We start from the raw sequence: 15,199 nt of genomic DNA, 5'->3' as shown, positions 1-15,199 counted from the left end.
GCTACTGCACAATGGTACCTCCTATACCGAGCCAACAGATATTGCCAATATACTGGCTGACAGATTCAGTGGCAACTCCCCCCCCAGGACCAATCACAATACCAGCAGATTGCCAGGCACCTAGTATTGATGCTTCACAGGTTAAAACAGCACTGTCCAAGGCCAAGAATACAGCCTCTATGGGACCTGACAATATCGTTGGCTGTGTTCTACATGAACTAGAGAGTGAACTGGAACCTCACCTGTGTGCCCTGTTCAATCACAGCCTCACCTCAGGCTTTGTCCCTAATGGCGCACTGCTATAGTCATCCCTCTCCACAAAGAAGGAGCGACTACAGACCCTGGGAACTATAGTACAGTTTTGTACCTACCATAAATGTAGATGTTCGAGGATTCCATTGCTGCAGTCCTGACTATTGGGTATAGTCCGCGTCCCAGTCGGCCCGAATACCAGAGTATAAGGCTGACGTCGGTCAGGGCGCATTAGACTGACGTCAGTACGTCAGGGTACTAATGCGCATGACCGACGTCATATCCTCAGTCTTTTCTTGCCCCAGATGTCAGAAGACCCAAAAGACAAGTCCCAAAACAACCTGCACCAAAAACATGTATAATATATACAACAATATATATATATATATAAAATATAAGCATGTAAACTCACCTACACAACCACCCCGAAACACAGAGGGGAAGGAGGGAGGGTAAATTGGACTGCAGCAATGGAATCCTCGAACATCTACATTTATGGTAGGTACAAAACTGTACTATGTTCTACGCCTCCCATTGCTGCAGTCCTGACTATTGGGTAGAATCCCAAAGCAGAGGTAAGGGAGGCTGGCAAATTATAAAGTAGCAGGAGCTGACAACATGCCTTGTAAAACAGCTGTGGCAAAACCAGCCCTAGTCTTAGAGTATATAGGCAGGTGATAATGCCTAGAGAAAGTATGCACTGAACTCCAAGTAGCTGCTTCCAGAATATCCTTAGTTGCCACCCCTTAGAAATGCTGTTGAAGTGGCAGTAGCCCTAGTGGAATGAGGCCTAATCCCAGCTGGAACCTCTTTGCCATGATGGGAATAACAAAATGCAATGCAAAGCCAATCCACCTAGAAATAGTTTGTTTTGACACAGGCTTGCCCTGTGAACTCAAAGCAAAAGAAACAAGTAACTGCTGAGACTGCCTAAAATTCTTAGTCCTGCTCAAATAATAACGCAATTGCCTGTGTACATCTAAAGTGTGCAAAATCTTTTCCCCTTTATTTTGAGGATCTGCAAAAACGTAGGCAAATGAATAGTTTGGTTTAAAGCCACACTAGAAACCACCTTAGGCATAAAGGAAGGATTAGTACGTAATGATACCCTGTCCTTATGGAAAATCAAAAGGGCTCTACTGCCATAAGGGCCTGCAACTCAGACACCCTTCTTGCAGAAGTAATAGCCAACAGAAAAGCAGTCTTCCATGACAAATATTTCAATTCAGCAGTAGCTGCAGGCTCAAAAGGTTGTAGAGTAAGTTTTTCCAACACAAAATTGAGATCCCAAGCAGGAGTAGGAGCTCACGTGGGGTCTTATATTCTTTGCCCTCTAAGAAACTGCTTGAACAAAGGATGCGAAAACAAAGGTGGGTCACAATCATAGTGAGCTGAAATTGCTGCAGCATGAATCTTTATGGAAGAGAAGGACAAACCTTTGTCCAATAATTCAGTAAGATATTGAAGAGCCACACTCAAATTAGGCTCTGAAATCTCCAAATTCTTTGCTGTACTCCAAAATAAAAATCTCTTCCATTTTTCTGCGTACACTCTCCTAGTACTAGGCCTTCTAGCTTCCATAATCACATTTAAAACTTGTTGAGGAAGCTGAGACATGCTGTGCTTCAACACAGAATATGCCAAGCTGTGAGATGAAGAGATTGAAGCTTGACATTGAGCAGATGACCGTCCTGCTGAGATAACAGATGAGGAATCAGAGGTAAAGGCCATGGAGGCTTCTTTACAAGACTCCTAGAAGTGGGTACCAGTGTTGCCGAGGCCAATCTGGAGCTATCAAAATCATCCTTGGCCTGTCTTGTCTGACCTTTAATAATACCTTTGGAAGAAGAGGCAGAGGTGGAAAGGCATAGACATGAAGGTTTTTCCAACTGAAAGACAGAGCATCCACTTTCCAAGCTGTGTGATGAAACCCCTTTGTGCAATACTTTGGCAGCTGGTGGTTTAGTGGAGAAGCGAACAGATCTATGTCTGGAGTTCCCCATGACACTGTCAATTTCTGAAATACATGAAGATCCAGTTTCCACTCGTGGGGATCCATGATTTGTCTGCTTAATACATCTGCTAGGGAGTTCTGTGCTCCTGGCAGAAACCTTGCCTGAAGAGTTAGTTGCAGGCTTAACGCAGTCTCCCATAAAATCATTGCTTGCCTGCATAGAGGATAAGAATGTGTTCCCCCTTGCTTGTTGATGTACCACATGACAGTTGTGTTGTCTGTTAGAATCAACACCTGCCCTGGAAGAAGTAACTCCTTGAAAGCCATCAATGCAAACTGGACTGCTAACATCTCCTTCATGTTGATATGTAGATGCTGTAGTCTGGCAGGCCACTTGTCTTGTATCCACTTTCCATTTAGATGAGCTCCCCAAGCAGTGTCCGAGGCATCTGTCGTTAAAATCTGACTCGCCTCTGGCCGGGTCACAGAGAGTCCCTTGTTTAGGTGACATTCCTGAGCCCACCACAAGAATTCCTTTTGAAGGCAAGGTATTATGTGAATGACAGTGTCCAAATCTTGGCAGTGCTGTGTCCATACATTTTTGAGATACCATTGCAGCTTCCTCATATGCAGTTTGGCATTGGGAAGCACCAGAATACAAGATGCCATGAACCCTAATGCTTGAAGGACTGTCCTTGCAGTCAGCACGGACTGATGAGATAGTTGATGGAAGTAAAGTGACAGACTCTTTTTGTTTGTCCGGGGTTAAAAAGGCCATCTGGGCTGCTGTATTCAGTCTCACACCCAGAAAGCACATGTCTTGAGAGGGTACTAGACTGGACTTTATTTCGTTCACAGAATACCCTAGGCATCTTAGCACTGCTATGACATATTCCAGATGCTGTAGAAGGTCTTCCTTTTCTTGAGCCAGAATCAGGCAGTCGTCCAAGTAAGGATAGATTTGAATGCCTTGAAGCCTGAAGTAAGCTATCACTGGAGCCAGAACCTTTGTGAATACTCTGCAGTAGATAAGCCAAAGGGCAATGCAGAGAACTGATAATGAAAATCTCCAGTTCGAAACCGCAGATACTTTCTGCAACTTAGCCTTATAGGCACATGAAGGTAAGCTTCCTTGAGATCCAAAGTTACCATCCAGTGATCCTTGCCCAGCAGAGGTAACAGTTGCTGTAATGTCAACATCTTGAACTTGGGAATGTCCAGATAAGTGTTGAGGATAGATAAATCCAAAATTGGTCTCCACGTGTTCCCCTTCTTTGGTACTAGGAACAGGCGAGAATAAAATCAAGCCCCTTTCTGATACAGGGACTGGCTGAATGGCCCCTATCTGGAGTAACTGAGAAACTTGCTTGTGAGCCTCTTTTCTTTGTGGAGGAGGAACATCTGGCATGCCTTTGAAAGGGGCATTGTGTGGAAATAAAATCTGTAACCGTGATGAATGATATCCAGCACCCATCTGTCTTGAGTGATTAAATCCCAATTTTCTTTGAAAAGAGACAATCTTCCTCCCAAAGGAGCTGCCAGACGAGAATCCACTGGCAGCTGAAAAGGCAGGTCATTGGGTCTGCTTACGAAAGGACTGACCCCTGCCCTCACCAGAAGTCTGAGCAGGTGAACTCTCTGATCTAGGCCTAAATGAACCTTGAGCCCTGCCCCTACCACGCCTAGACCTACCCCTAGACTGGGAACCATAAGCAGGATATGTCCACCCCTTAGCAGGCCAATTTCTACTAAACTTCGGAGGCTGCACCTGCAAAAATCTTTAACAGTCTGCATAGACTTAGCTTTGTCTTCCATTTTCTTTAAGACTGCTTCCACAGGCGGACCAAACAACACATCAGACTGTAAAGGAGCATCCAAAATCCTGGTCTTAACATGCTCAGCTAAATTTTGATCCTTCAACCAGGCATGTCTGCGAAGAACAGAACTAGTAGCAGCCACCCTCGAGGAGGCCTGAACAGCATCAAAACCACACTGCAAAGAATGCTTACCCACTTGTTCAGACACATGAACCAAATCCAGCAATTCTTTACACTCAATACCTTCCGCCAAAGCATCCACCTTAGATTTCAATTGTGAAAGGAGATAATTCTGATATTTTAGCATGTGAAACTGACAATTCAATGCCCTCATGGCTAGAGTGGAAGAAGTATACACTTTCTTACCCCACCTATCCAAAGCCCTTGCCTCTTTATCAGAAGGTACAGGATTTTTAACCACAGAAGCTTTAACACCTTTAGGCCCCTGAGAAATAGTTTCTGGGTCCGCCCTAGGACTCTTAAACAAATACTTATGAGCTTCGGGCACCCTATAATACCTATCAGGCTTAACAGGAGCAGGAGGCAAGGAGTCAGGGTTCAGGGAAGCCTCTGCAAAAACATCCTCCACCACATTCAACACAGGAGGAATAGCTAAGGGCCTATGCTGGGGTAAAACAAGAATTCCCTAAGCCTTTTCCTGGAATCAGAGTAATCCTGGCCTTCCCATTTAAAGTGCTCATCATGGAGTGAAGAGTCTCTGAAAATGAAAAATCCTCAGGAGGAGAAGCTGTAGGAGTGGAATCATCCACATCAGAATCAGAATAAGTAGGAAACTCTTGTAAGTCTTCCACAGAAGACTCTGAAGCCTGTGAACACTGTTCAAAACTATCAAACTCCTGTTCCACCCTAGGCCTCTTATCAGGCGGGGCATAGAACCTCTAATTAGAGTAATCAAATCTTCAGCCATTTTAAGCATATGTTTCTTAGGCACAGAGCCCGAAATGCTAGGAGAAGCCCCACAGAAGCTGCACTTGGCCTACCTCTAAACGAAGCTTTGGCAACAGAAGGAGAGGCCCTAACTACCTTGGGAACAGAGCGAAGAACAGTTACCCGAGAAGCCCCTCAGCCTGGCCTACCTCCTGAGAAGGCACATCCTGTAACAATAAAGTATCCGCCTGAGACTCCACGGAGACTCCTGGCAAAACCTCTGGCTCCACTGAGTTTACTAAAGAACCGACGTCCGGGACTGCCGGTTCCTCACCCCTAGGCTTCACTGTTTTGTCCTTGCGCTTCTTGATGAAGCGGCGCCGGAGCATCCGACGGCATATTATAATTGCAACGCTTTCCAAACACTAACCTAGCACAATCTAGCCTCCTCTTAATAGTGCGCTTGTTAAATCTAGCACAAGAGCGGCAACCAACAACGCCGTGCTCAGGCCCTAAACAAGGTATACACAATGTATGATAATCCCTATGCGGTATCTGCTTCCCACAAGAAATACAGTTATTCACTTTTTCTGACATCCGTTAAATACTGAGGCAAGAAAACCAAAATGTTCCCCAACGCAGTTACTTAGCCAACTCTGTTTCGGTCTGAAACTCCGGTTTCGGAAAATCTCAGAACGCCAACCTGCACTCGCAAAATTGCTTCTGCATCGGACCATGCGGCAAAAGACTGAGGATATGACGCCGGTCATGCGCATTAGTACCCTGACGCATTGACGCCAGTCTAATGCGCCTGACCGACGCCAGCCTTATACTCTGGTATTCGGGCCGACTGGGACGCGGACTATACCCAATAGTCAGGACTGCAGCAATGGAAGACGAAGAACATCGCCCCATTAGCCTGACAACTCTGATATGCAGAGCTATGGAACGCATCATCATGGACCTAATAAACAAAAATATACAGAATCTCCAAATTCTGGATCCCACACAGTTTGGTTTTGTGAAGGGTATATCATGCCTGCTCAACTTGGTCGACTTCTTTGAGTCAGTCACCAGAGCTGTGGATGAAGGCAAGGTGGTTCATACAGTCTACCTTGATCTGGCCAAGGCCTTTGATACCATTCCCACTCAAGAATCATAGAAAAACTCACGAAGTTAGGCATCAACCCGTACATCACTAGGTGGGTTACAACTGGCTCACAGATAAAACCCACAGTGTGAAAGTAGCTGAATCCAAGTCAGACTGCCGACCAGTCATGAGTGGAGTCTCACAGGGATCGGTCCTGGGTCCTCTCCTGTTAGATATCTACTTCTCAGAAGTCCAGTCCAACATGAAGGGACTCTGGCTGACAAAGTTTGCAGATGACTGCAAGTTGCGAGCCATTATTAATTCCCCAAGTGATTTTGATATCCTACAGAAAGGTGTCACTGAGACAAACGACTGTCAGAACCATGGCCTTAAGTTCAATGACAAAAATGTGTCTTCATTCCCTTTGGGAAAAACCCAGCTGCCATGAACTACCACATAGATGGTAGTCCACTGAACACAGAAGGCGTTATAAGAGATCTGGGAACACAGGTTGACAGCAACCTCTCTTTTGACCACCACACTGCCACTGTGGTCAGAAAGTGCTTCTATGTGATACATCTCATTACTAAGGGTTTTGCATCCAGGAAGAAAGAGGTCATTGTCTCCATCTACTCTTCCCTCATCAGGTCAGTCATCGAGTACAATGCCCCATTTGGCATGTACCTCACTAGACACCTGCAACAACTGGAGAGGCCACAAAAGTACCTCACAAAGAGGATCCTAGTCCTTAAACACTTGTCCGAAATGGACAGACTCAAAAAACTCCAGCTATTCTCTGTCTCATATCACCTACTTAGAGGTGATCTCTGCTTGACTTATAAAGCCATGTCTGACCAGCTCTGTTAGAAATGCTACATCTAAAGAAATCCCAATCCCTCCGCACCATACACTCCAGAGACCTCAACTTCATTATCACAATCAACAGAACGTACCGGAGGGCCAGGTTCATAACCCAGAGACTGCCCATGCTATGGAATAGACTTCCCATACATGTCAAATGGAGCACCTCACTGTCCCTCTTCAAGAGAAATCTTGAGTGGATGAGAAATAGAAAATTCACCCCGGGGATCACTCCAGAGGCTCTACTCGACAGAGGCACTGGTAACTAAGGTTGGGTGGCATGATGCCAGGGTAATCCTACGGGCTAGGCTTGTAAAGGCTCCAGGGCCATTAGCCTAGTACACACCTATGAACCTATAATTAGTGGTTCAACATTTACAAATGTCGATTAAATGAGAGGAACCCTAAGTAAACAAGTGTAAAGTATACTTTACAATGGAATGAATGGCTTATGCCAGCTGACAACTGCATGCTTGAAGAAAAAAAAATACAGCACCAAAATTCAGCACAGGAGGCAGCCACTAAGTGAATGCTGGTTTTATTTTCAGAACATTAGTTCCAGATGGGCCACTTTTGACATATGCAATGCTTTCATCAGTATAGAATACTAGCTAAGCATTTAACTATTTTCTAAATAACTAAAATGTCTTATGATACCACCAGCTGACATGAACTTTCATGCCTACCCATTTTAAATCTTTTTTAAATAGGTAAAGGCACAGACAAGACTTATAATAATCTGCAATTTACTATATATGTTAAATCTGGTCTATTTGGAGCCAATGTTCTGAAAATAATTTCAGCTTTCATTTAGTGGTTGTCTTCTGTGCTGAATTTTGTTGCAGTGTTAAATAATTGTAAAGAGCTGGCATTGTGGTATAGATAGATACAGCCCAGATTACCTGATTTCAATTAGTGGGTCAGGCACTTACTGGTACTGGCAAAGGAGGATAGGAGTCCCATCTTGTGGGAGAAGGCCACAGCAGAACAGGATGTGCATGCACAATCCTTTGGAGGAGGGAAAAAGGGCACTGCAATGGGCATCCTGGAGGTGGGAATTTCAGACCACTAAGCCACCACATGGTAAGAAACCTTTATTTGTGAATGTACTGGAGCATGCACTTACAGGAAAAGGGCATAGTGAGTCCCTGAGGGGATGTCAGTCCACCATCCTTTCAGCATGGGACACACGAGATTTACAAAAATACTCTCATTCACAGAATGAAATTCCTCAAACTCTTTCTTTATGAATGCCCCTGTACACATCTCTTAACTTGTGGATCTGCAGACTCCCACCGCCATGGAAAGAATGAAAGCAAAAACAAAAGGTGAAAGCTTGATGGTCAAGCAGACAGAGTGGGAAAAGGTACAAGGAAAAAACATGAATGGTAAGTGTTTTACAAGCTTGTTAAATAACATTCTGTAAATTAACTGATAACCAGTTGAGTAATTAGCAATTTCCTGAACAATGACATCAGTACATCCTGCTTGGATATGGCAACTGAGCAAGGACATCAGCATGGGCTCACTTGCGACATCTGTGTTCAGGAGTTTTATATCTAGTCTTTCAATAAGACATTTTAAAAAAAAACTCCAATAATAGAAAAATGACCATATCCATGATGATGCAACTTAGTTAACACGTAATGCTTAAGCTTGTAGGAGGTAAAACCCTTTACACTTGATCTTGAACAGCTTCTGACAAGAGCCTTAAATGCAAGTATAGTCATAGTAGTCAAATCATCATTGGTTTTACTACAAAAAGACACAAAGCAGAGAATACAAAATTAACACAATTACTTTGATATTACGAGTTGTCGCCTCACAGTAAGACGTTGTCCTGTTCGATTCTCAGCTAAAGCGTCTTCTGTGTGGAGACATGCGTGAATGGGCGTACCTTCGCTGAAGGTTGTGCATCAGGGCTGACAACTCGGCATGTAAAAATCTACTGCAAATGATTAGCGGACCGGAGTTCCACTGTGGTGACCCCTAACCGTGAAAAGCCGAAAGACACAACAACAACAACTTTGACATTACGAGTCTGATTCTCACATATTCATCAGTGTGGGTCCTAGAATAGAGAGACTAAATGACCAAAAATGCAGACTTATATATACTAAGTCTGAGACTGACTTTTCTTTGACAGTATGGTGATCATGGAGTTGGTATATATAATTTCTGGAAGTGCCAGAGGGTCTTTCCCTTGCAAAATAACAACTTTTAAAGGAGAACAGCAATGTTATAAATGTGTTGTTTTTTAAGTAATTCCAGGACTTGCACTTAGAGGAGTCTTAGAGTTACAAAAGGGATCCAATTACATTACCTAGTAAAATGCAAGCCTTACATAATTTAAATCCTAAAAGCAAAATGGCTAAAAATCTAAATCATAAATCGGCATCAACAAGAAAATGATGTATTATACTTGAGAAAAGGACCATCACTAATCCACTTCATAACATATTTCACAATTACCCCACCAGAATACAGGGAATGAGAGCTGTCCACATAGGCCATCATACAGGTAGGAGTTGAGTGTTGCTTGTGCCATTAACTGCAGCACAGCAATGAGGGCATTTGTATGATCTAACTCTCCTTATGGGGGCAGGGGATACCCACTGTCATCATGAGGACACACAATGTCTTCTGTCAGAAGTTGAAAGCCAGCCATCAGGATGCACTGTAACATTGTCCCTCCTCAGACAGACTACAGCCATATGCATCCAGCTCTCCTCCCCATGCCAGGCATACTCATTCTCTCCTGCAGGTTTAAATGCCTGAGCTCTTAAATGAGCTTGGGTCGCCTGGGCCATAGAAGGGGTTTTATCTGTCTACTTTACTGAAGCTAGCAAATAATAACTCACTTTGACATTGGCCCTGCCTTCAGTTCTAGCTAGGAATCCTATTAGAAATGGCAAGATTTTATTGTACAGTAAAATCTATCAATTTCTTCATAAACCAACACAATAAAGAAAAATATTACTTATCTACCAAAAGAATAACCAATTTCCAAGAGAAAGTCACATTTTACTTATAATAAGCTTTTTATAGTATTTACAGTGGACTATCAGCTAACAAAACTGGTTAGACCACCCCTAAGTCTGAGATCTAATGTAGTCTACAGGCTGACATTCACAGCCCAGCTAAACAATCAGGAGACGGACATACTGCTTAAAGAAGTACCTCTCAACTAGGGTTACCACCTGTCCCACTTTGCGAGGGACAGTCCCCCTCTTTGGGCAGTTGTGTCCTGACAAAAAATTGTAAAAATGGCAAATGTCCTGAGATTTTAGGACAAAATTATTTCCTATATTGTATGTAATAGTTGCATAAAACAGTTATTCTATATCTAAAATAACCTAAATGTTATAAGAAACAGAATAAGCAACTAAAATGTTACAAGAATAAGCTTTTATTTAGGCAAAAAAAGTTAAGTTCTAACCTTTGTACTGACCGTGGGTATGTGTCGGCCTGTAAAATCTGATGTTTGTACCAAAAATGTCTCACTTCGGCCATTTGAAAAGGTGGCAACCCTACTCTCAACTGTTCCAGATTTTGCAGAATGTCCCTGACTGACTTATATTTTGCTGTTTCCCTTGCTAAAGTTCTGATTTACTGGCAAATCACTATGGATTCCAGTAAGTCAATAATGGCAGACAGTTTCATATTTACTCTTCAGAAAATACATATTGATGGAAAACCTGGTGCTGTAAAAACTTTTAGAGTGATATTTAAAAAAAAATGTCCTTTCATTATTTTTTTGTTTGTTTTGTCCCAGCTTCTACAGCAAAGAAGTCAAAATCTATGTACACAAATATAAACAATTATGAGACATAAAATGAATGGCATAGCATCCACAGGTTTGTTTTAAACAATCTACTATACTTCAAGCAGATTTGCACGGTTTTGTGCATGCATTTTTTTTGTAATGCAACATCCTCCATTAAAACAACTCACCACTGTATCTTTGAAATCCCACTACTGTAACACAAGAAACATTTTCTCATTTTTTTAAACATCTTTACTGAATTATTAATTGTGGCAAAGGCGCATTTACATACATGTAATCAAACTGTATTAAGTTAAAATGAACAAACATTCTGCTTCACATATATTGGTATATATTGTATAACCTATGCAACATTACATAAATTATTCAATTCCTGGCCCTTTGCTTTAAAACAAGAAGCATCTTTATTAAACCATCACTTACTACGTAGGCAATCATAAATCTATATATATAAAAACAAACAACACAAACATAATCTTAGTTGCAAGCATTTTACATGACAAACCATAATGACACCCTCCCAGTTGCAAACATTATATATCACTTATAATCTGCCCAGTCATTTTCAGTCAAACATTACATAGCTCATTTAGATCGTCTTCTTTTAAACCTCATTCCTCCCCTGTATGCATTGTTCCCACAGTTCCCATTTTTTTCCTATGTAGTTTGCTTCTGCCGTTTTCTAAAGATCTCAATTCCAGCTGTTTTATTTCAGTTATTATAGTCATTAACTGTAATACAGCTGATTTAGATTTTGATTTCCATTTTCTAATAATTGCTTTTTTGGCAGCCATCATAATTACAGACAGCAAGGCTTTGCCATTTCTAGGCAATTCCAATTCTATATCATAGCGCAGAAAAATCATCTCCTTCATCACACCAATCTGCCCACCCAGCATCTCCGACAGTGTATCCCACAGGGAATCGTTAAAGTCTGTCAACTCTCTGCGCTACCAGAAAATACGTTCCCAATTAACTCTTTCTTCCAAGTCACACATCCAACATTTGCTAACATTTCCTCATTGAGGATAAGTAGAAAATAATTTATTTAGCATCCTGAAATGTGTGTTTCTATCCCTTCTTCTTATTTCGGCTTTTCCCGGTTAGGGGTCGCCACAAGCACCCAACCTTCCACAGAAGGCACACACACGCACACACTCACACCTAGGGCCAAGTTAAAGTGTCCAATCCATCTACAGCAAGTTTTTGGGATGTGGGAGGAAACCAGAGCACCGGAAGGAAACCCATGCGACCACAGGGAGGGCATGCAGACTCCACACAGAAGGCACCCCAACCGAGGATCGAACTGGAGAACCTCTTGCTGTGAGGTGGCAACGCTAACCGCTGCACCACCATGGCCAACCTATGTCTGTTTCTATCCCAGGGAACAGTATCAAATCAAAACATATGCAATGCAATACAAAATGACCGTCTTCACTTTCACTTAATGCTTACTACTTTGACTAACCACATATTTAACCAATACTGCTGCTGTACTTATCTCTAATACAGATATTCTGTACTGAACAATAATTATTTAAATGTCAGCTATTCAGATTTACATTATTCATGCCCAGATATGTGCTACTTACTTGTAAATCCAGCTATGTTTAACTTAAAAGTAACTGACGCCAATGTCACTTACCATGGTCAGCCCAGGCTGCATCCCAGCACGTATTGCCTCAATTTGAGTGGGAGTAAATGGAATTGTGTTACTGTAAAATAAAACGGAACGAAAACTGGATTAAATGACAGTGGTGTATTTGATACAGACATCTTTAAATCAACCCTTTATAATGATAACTGCAGTGCCTACCTACTAGAGAAGATGCAAAAAATGAACCATTTACTATGCAAATGGATTCCCTGAAGATTTACCTTGCTGAGCTATAAAGCATTTTCCCAGAAAGGAAGCAACCAAAGACAGCAAACAAGTAATTTTACATTGTAATACTACTAATACACAAAACATAAACACTTCTGATGCTTTAGATGAGAAGATTATTTTTACTTACTCTTGCTAGGTTTGCTACATAACATGAATACATGAAAAGGATATAGTAATTACACAGGTACCTACATAACCCCATATCTTTGAGAAATTCTCAGTCAATACTTTATCAACATACACATCTCCATCCCAAAGATTGCACTCCTTGGAACATTTTTCTTAAGATTTATTCATCAGATTTGCCTTTTTTGACCATTTTACAAACACCAATGTTATCAAAGGAATTCCAGTAACTGGAGAGACTGTACCCCCTCTACTCGGGTCTTTATCATTAAAATTTGTAAACATTTACTTGTTTATTTAAATGCCAATTCTGTGGCATAGACGGACTAAGCCCTGACACAGGATAGGGTGACCAGAGTTCAATTAGCAATGTGCCTGTAGGAGCTGGCCAGAGAAGTCGGAGTGAGTAGGCACTGCAAGCTCAACTATCCTGTGGAAGGAAGGGCACTCTGGCATGCTACGCATATGACACTTAGCAGGCTGGTGCTGAGAAAGGATCAAGACGATTACTGTGTGCCCAAAAGGAAAATATTTTTCACATACTGTCGTAAGGTTTCCTGGTGAAGGGTTTGTGCAAAGCCAATAAAATTTTTTGAACTGGAGATGATAAATTTTTCTGCCTGGTGATCAGTGGAAATGGAGGAACCAAGCAGTAAGCTTGAGGTTCTGAAGATTGGGGTGCACCAGTCCTGTGGGTGAGACAGATGATCCCGAACTGAGTCCAGAGTCAATGGACGGTGAATTAGATGAGGCCATAGAAAGGGCAACCAGACTTGACAAGGCCAAAAGGGGGCAATAAGCATCACTTTGTTCTTCAACTTGATTGCTTTCTTTAAGAAGAGGAGAATTAGTGGAAAGGGGGAAAGGCATAGAGTAGTCCTGAGGGCCAATCATGAAGGATAGCGTCTCTCGTGGACTCCCCCAGAGGGGGGGATTAGGGCAAAGTAGCTGCTGCACTTGTTGTTCAGGGGTGAGGCAAAAAGATCAAAGTAAGGCTGGCCCCAGCTGCAGAAAGCCTCCTTTGCCACTCTGGGATTGAGAGAACACTCATGAAGCAGGAGAATGGATCTGCTCAGTTTGTCTGCAATCATGTTCGAGCTCCCCAGGATGTGTGTTGCTATCAGAAAGTAGTTGAAGCATATCGCCCCATTGCCACACTCTGAGAACTTCTCGACACAGAAGGTAAGATTTGGTTCTGACCTGTTTGTTGATGTACCAGACTACTGACATTTTGTCTGACTGAAATGCAATCATTCCTAGAGGGAGGACAGCTTGGAAGGCTTGAAATGCTAAAAGCACTGCCCTCAGATCCAGAACATTGATATGCAGATTGGTCTCCATCGGGAGGTGTCTGTGGTCACTACGGCCTTGGGTTGAGGTGGAATGAAGGGACGGCCTAATAGGATTTGCTTGGATTCCATCCACCAGGATTGGTCTTTCTTGCAACGACTGTTGATTAAAAAGGGATGTGTCATGATGAACCATTGGGATGCCAAGCCACTACAGTAGTCTCATGTGAAATCCTGCCAATGAAACTAAGGTGATGGCTGCTGCCACTGTCCCTTGAGCTTGAAGAATTAAAGGTGCAGGAACCTTGTTGCTGGACAGAATGGCTTGTACATGGGATCTTATCTTCTGCAGCCTGTGTAAGAGGAAGGGAAGTTGTACAAATGGCAGCATTTAGGTGGGCACCTATGAACTCTAAATCTTGGGTCTGGTTTAGTTGAGATTTTGAATGACTGACTGTAATGCCCAGATGAGCAAAAAGGTGTAGAATGAAATCTGTTGCTTGAAGCAGTAGATGTCTGGTGGGAGTGGTGATGAGCCAGTCATCTAGATCAGGAAACACCTGGAATCTGTGAAGTCTCAAGTTTGCTGTCACTGCTGCCAAACACTTGAAGAATTCTGGTCTGGCGTCAATAAACTGTTACACCCAGGTCGCTCAGCCACACCCAACCCAACAGGCTATGAACACAACAGAAACAACCAAATTGCCAGTTCTTTCAATACTTTCTTCACAGAGACCATTCAATCTCTTGCCAATCAGCTATCCCCTGACACTACATCTTCTTCCTCCTATCATGCTAACAACCCCCTCTATTTCAATTTCAACCTGTCCCTACATCCCTCGTCTGCACCTTTATTCAGAAACTTAAACCCACCAGTCTCGCTGCAGACTTACTACCTGCAGAATACCTGCAAAAAGCTGCTAAAGCTATAGTCTACCCCATATCTATCCTCATCAACAGAACTATTTCTGAAGGAACCATCCCATCACTTTGGAAAGTTTCACATATTATCCCCCGCACAAAGGTGGTAACTCCAAAGATTTATCTAACTACAGACCCACAGCCATATTATCCCCACTGGCTAAAATCATGGAGAGGTGCATTCATAAGCAGCTATTAAACCATCTAATATAAAACAACTTACTAGCTATCTGCCAACATGGCTTCAGACCATTTCATAGCACCACCTCTGCTCTCTTATCCTTCACCGACTGTGTCAATAAAAATAGTAATAATGATACTCTATC

At 42.5% G+C, this 15,199-nt stretch overlaps 1 protein-coding gene across 3 annotated transcripts in view; it reads right to left on the bottom strand.

Annotated features, from left to right (window-relative positions):
- The window catches only part of AQR (aquarius intron-binding spliceosomal factor), a 2,539,865-nt gene that overhangs the window by 929,523 nt on the left and 1,595,143 nt on the right, over positions 1-15,199 (bottom strand). For all 3 annotated transcript variants that reach the window (XM_044073871.1, XM_044073874.1, XM_044073872.1), the window contains one exon: positions 12,295-12,364. In XM_044073871.1, the coding sequence (XP_043929806.1) occupies positions 12,295-12,364 (70 nt within the window). The remainder of the gene's footprint in view (positions 1-12,294; positions 12,365-15,199) is intronic.

The sequence above is a fragment of the Protopterus annectens genome, chromosome 6.part0, assembly GCF_019279795.1.
Source record: "Protopterus annectens isolate FY-2018-M chromosome 6.part0, PAN1.0, whole genome shotgun sequence".
Classification (NCBI taxonomy): Eukaryota; Metazoa; Chordata; order Ceratodontiformes; family Protopteridae; genus Protopterus; species Protopterus annectens.
Note: the sequence above shows the minus strand (reverse complement) of the source record. Positions and strands in the feature narration are given on the sequence as shown.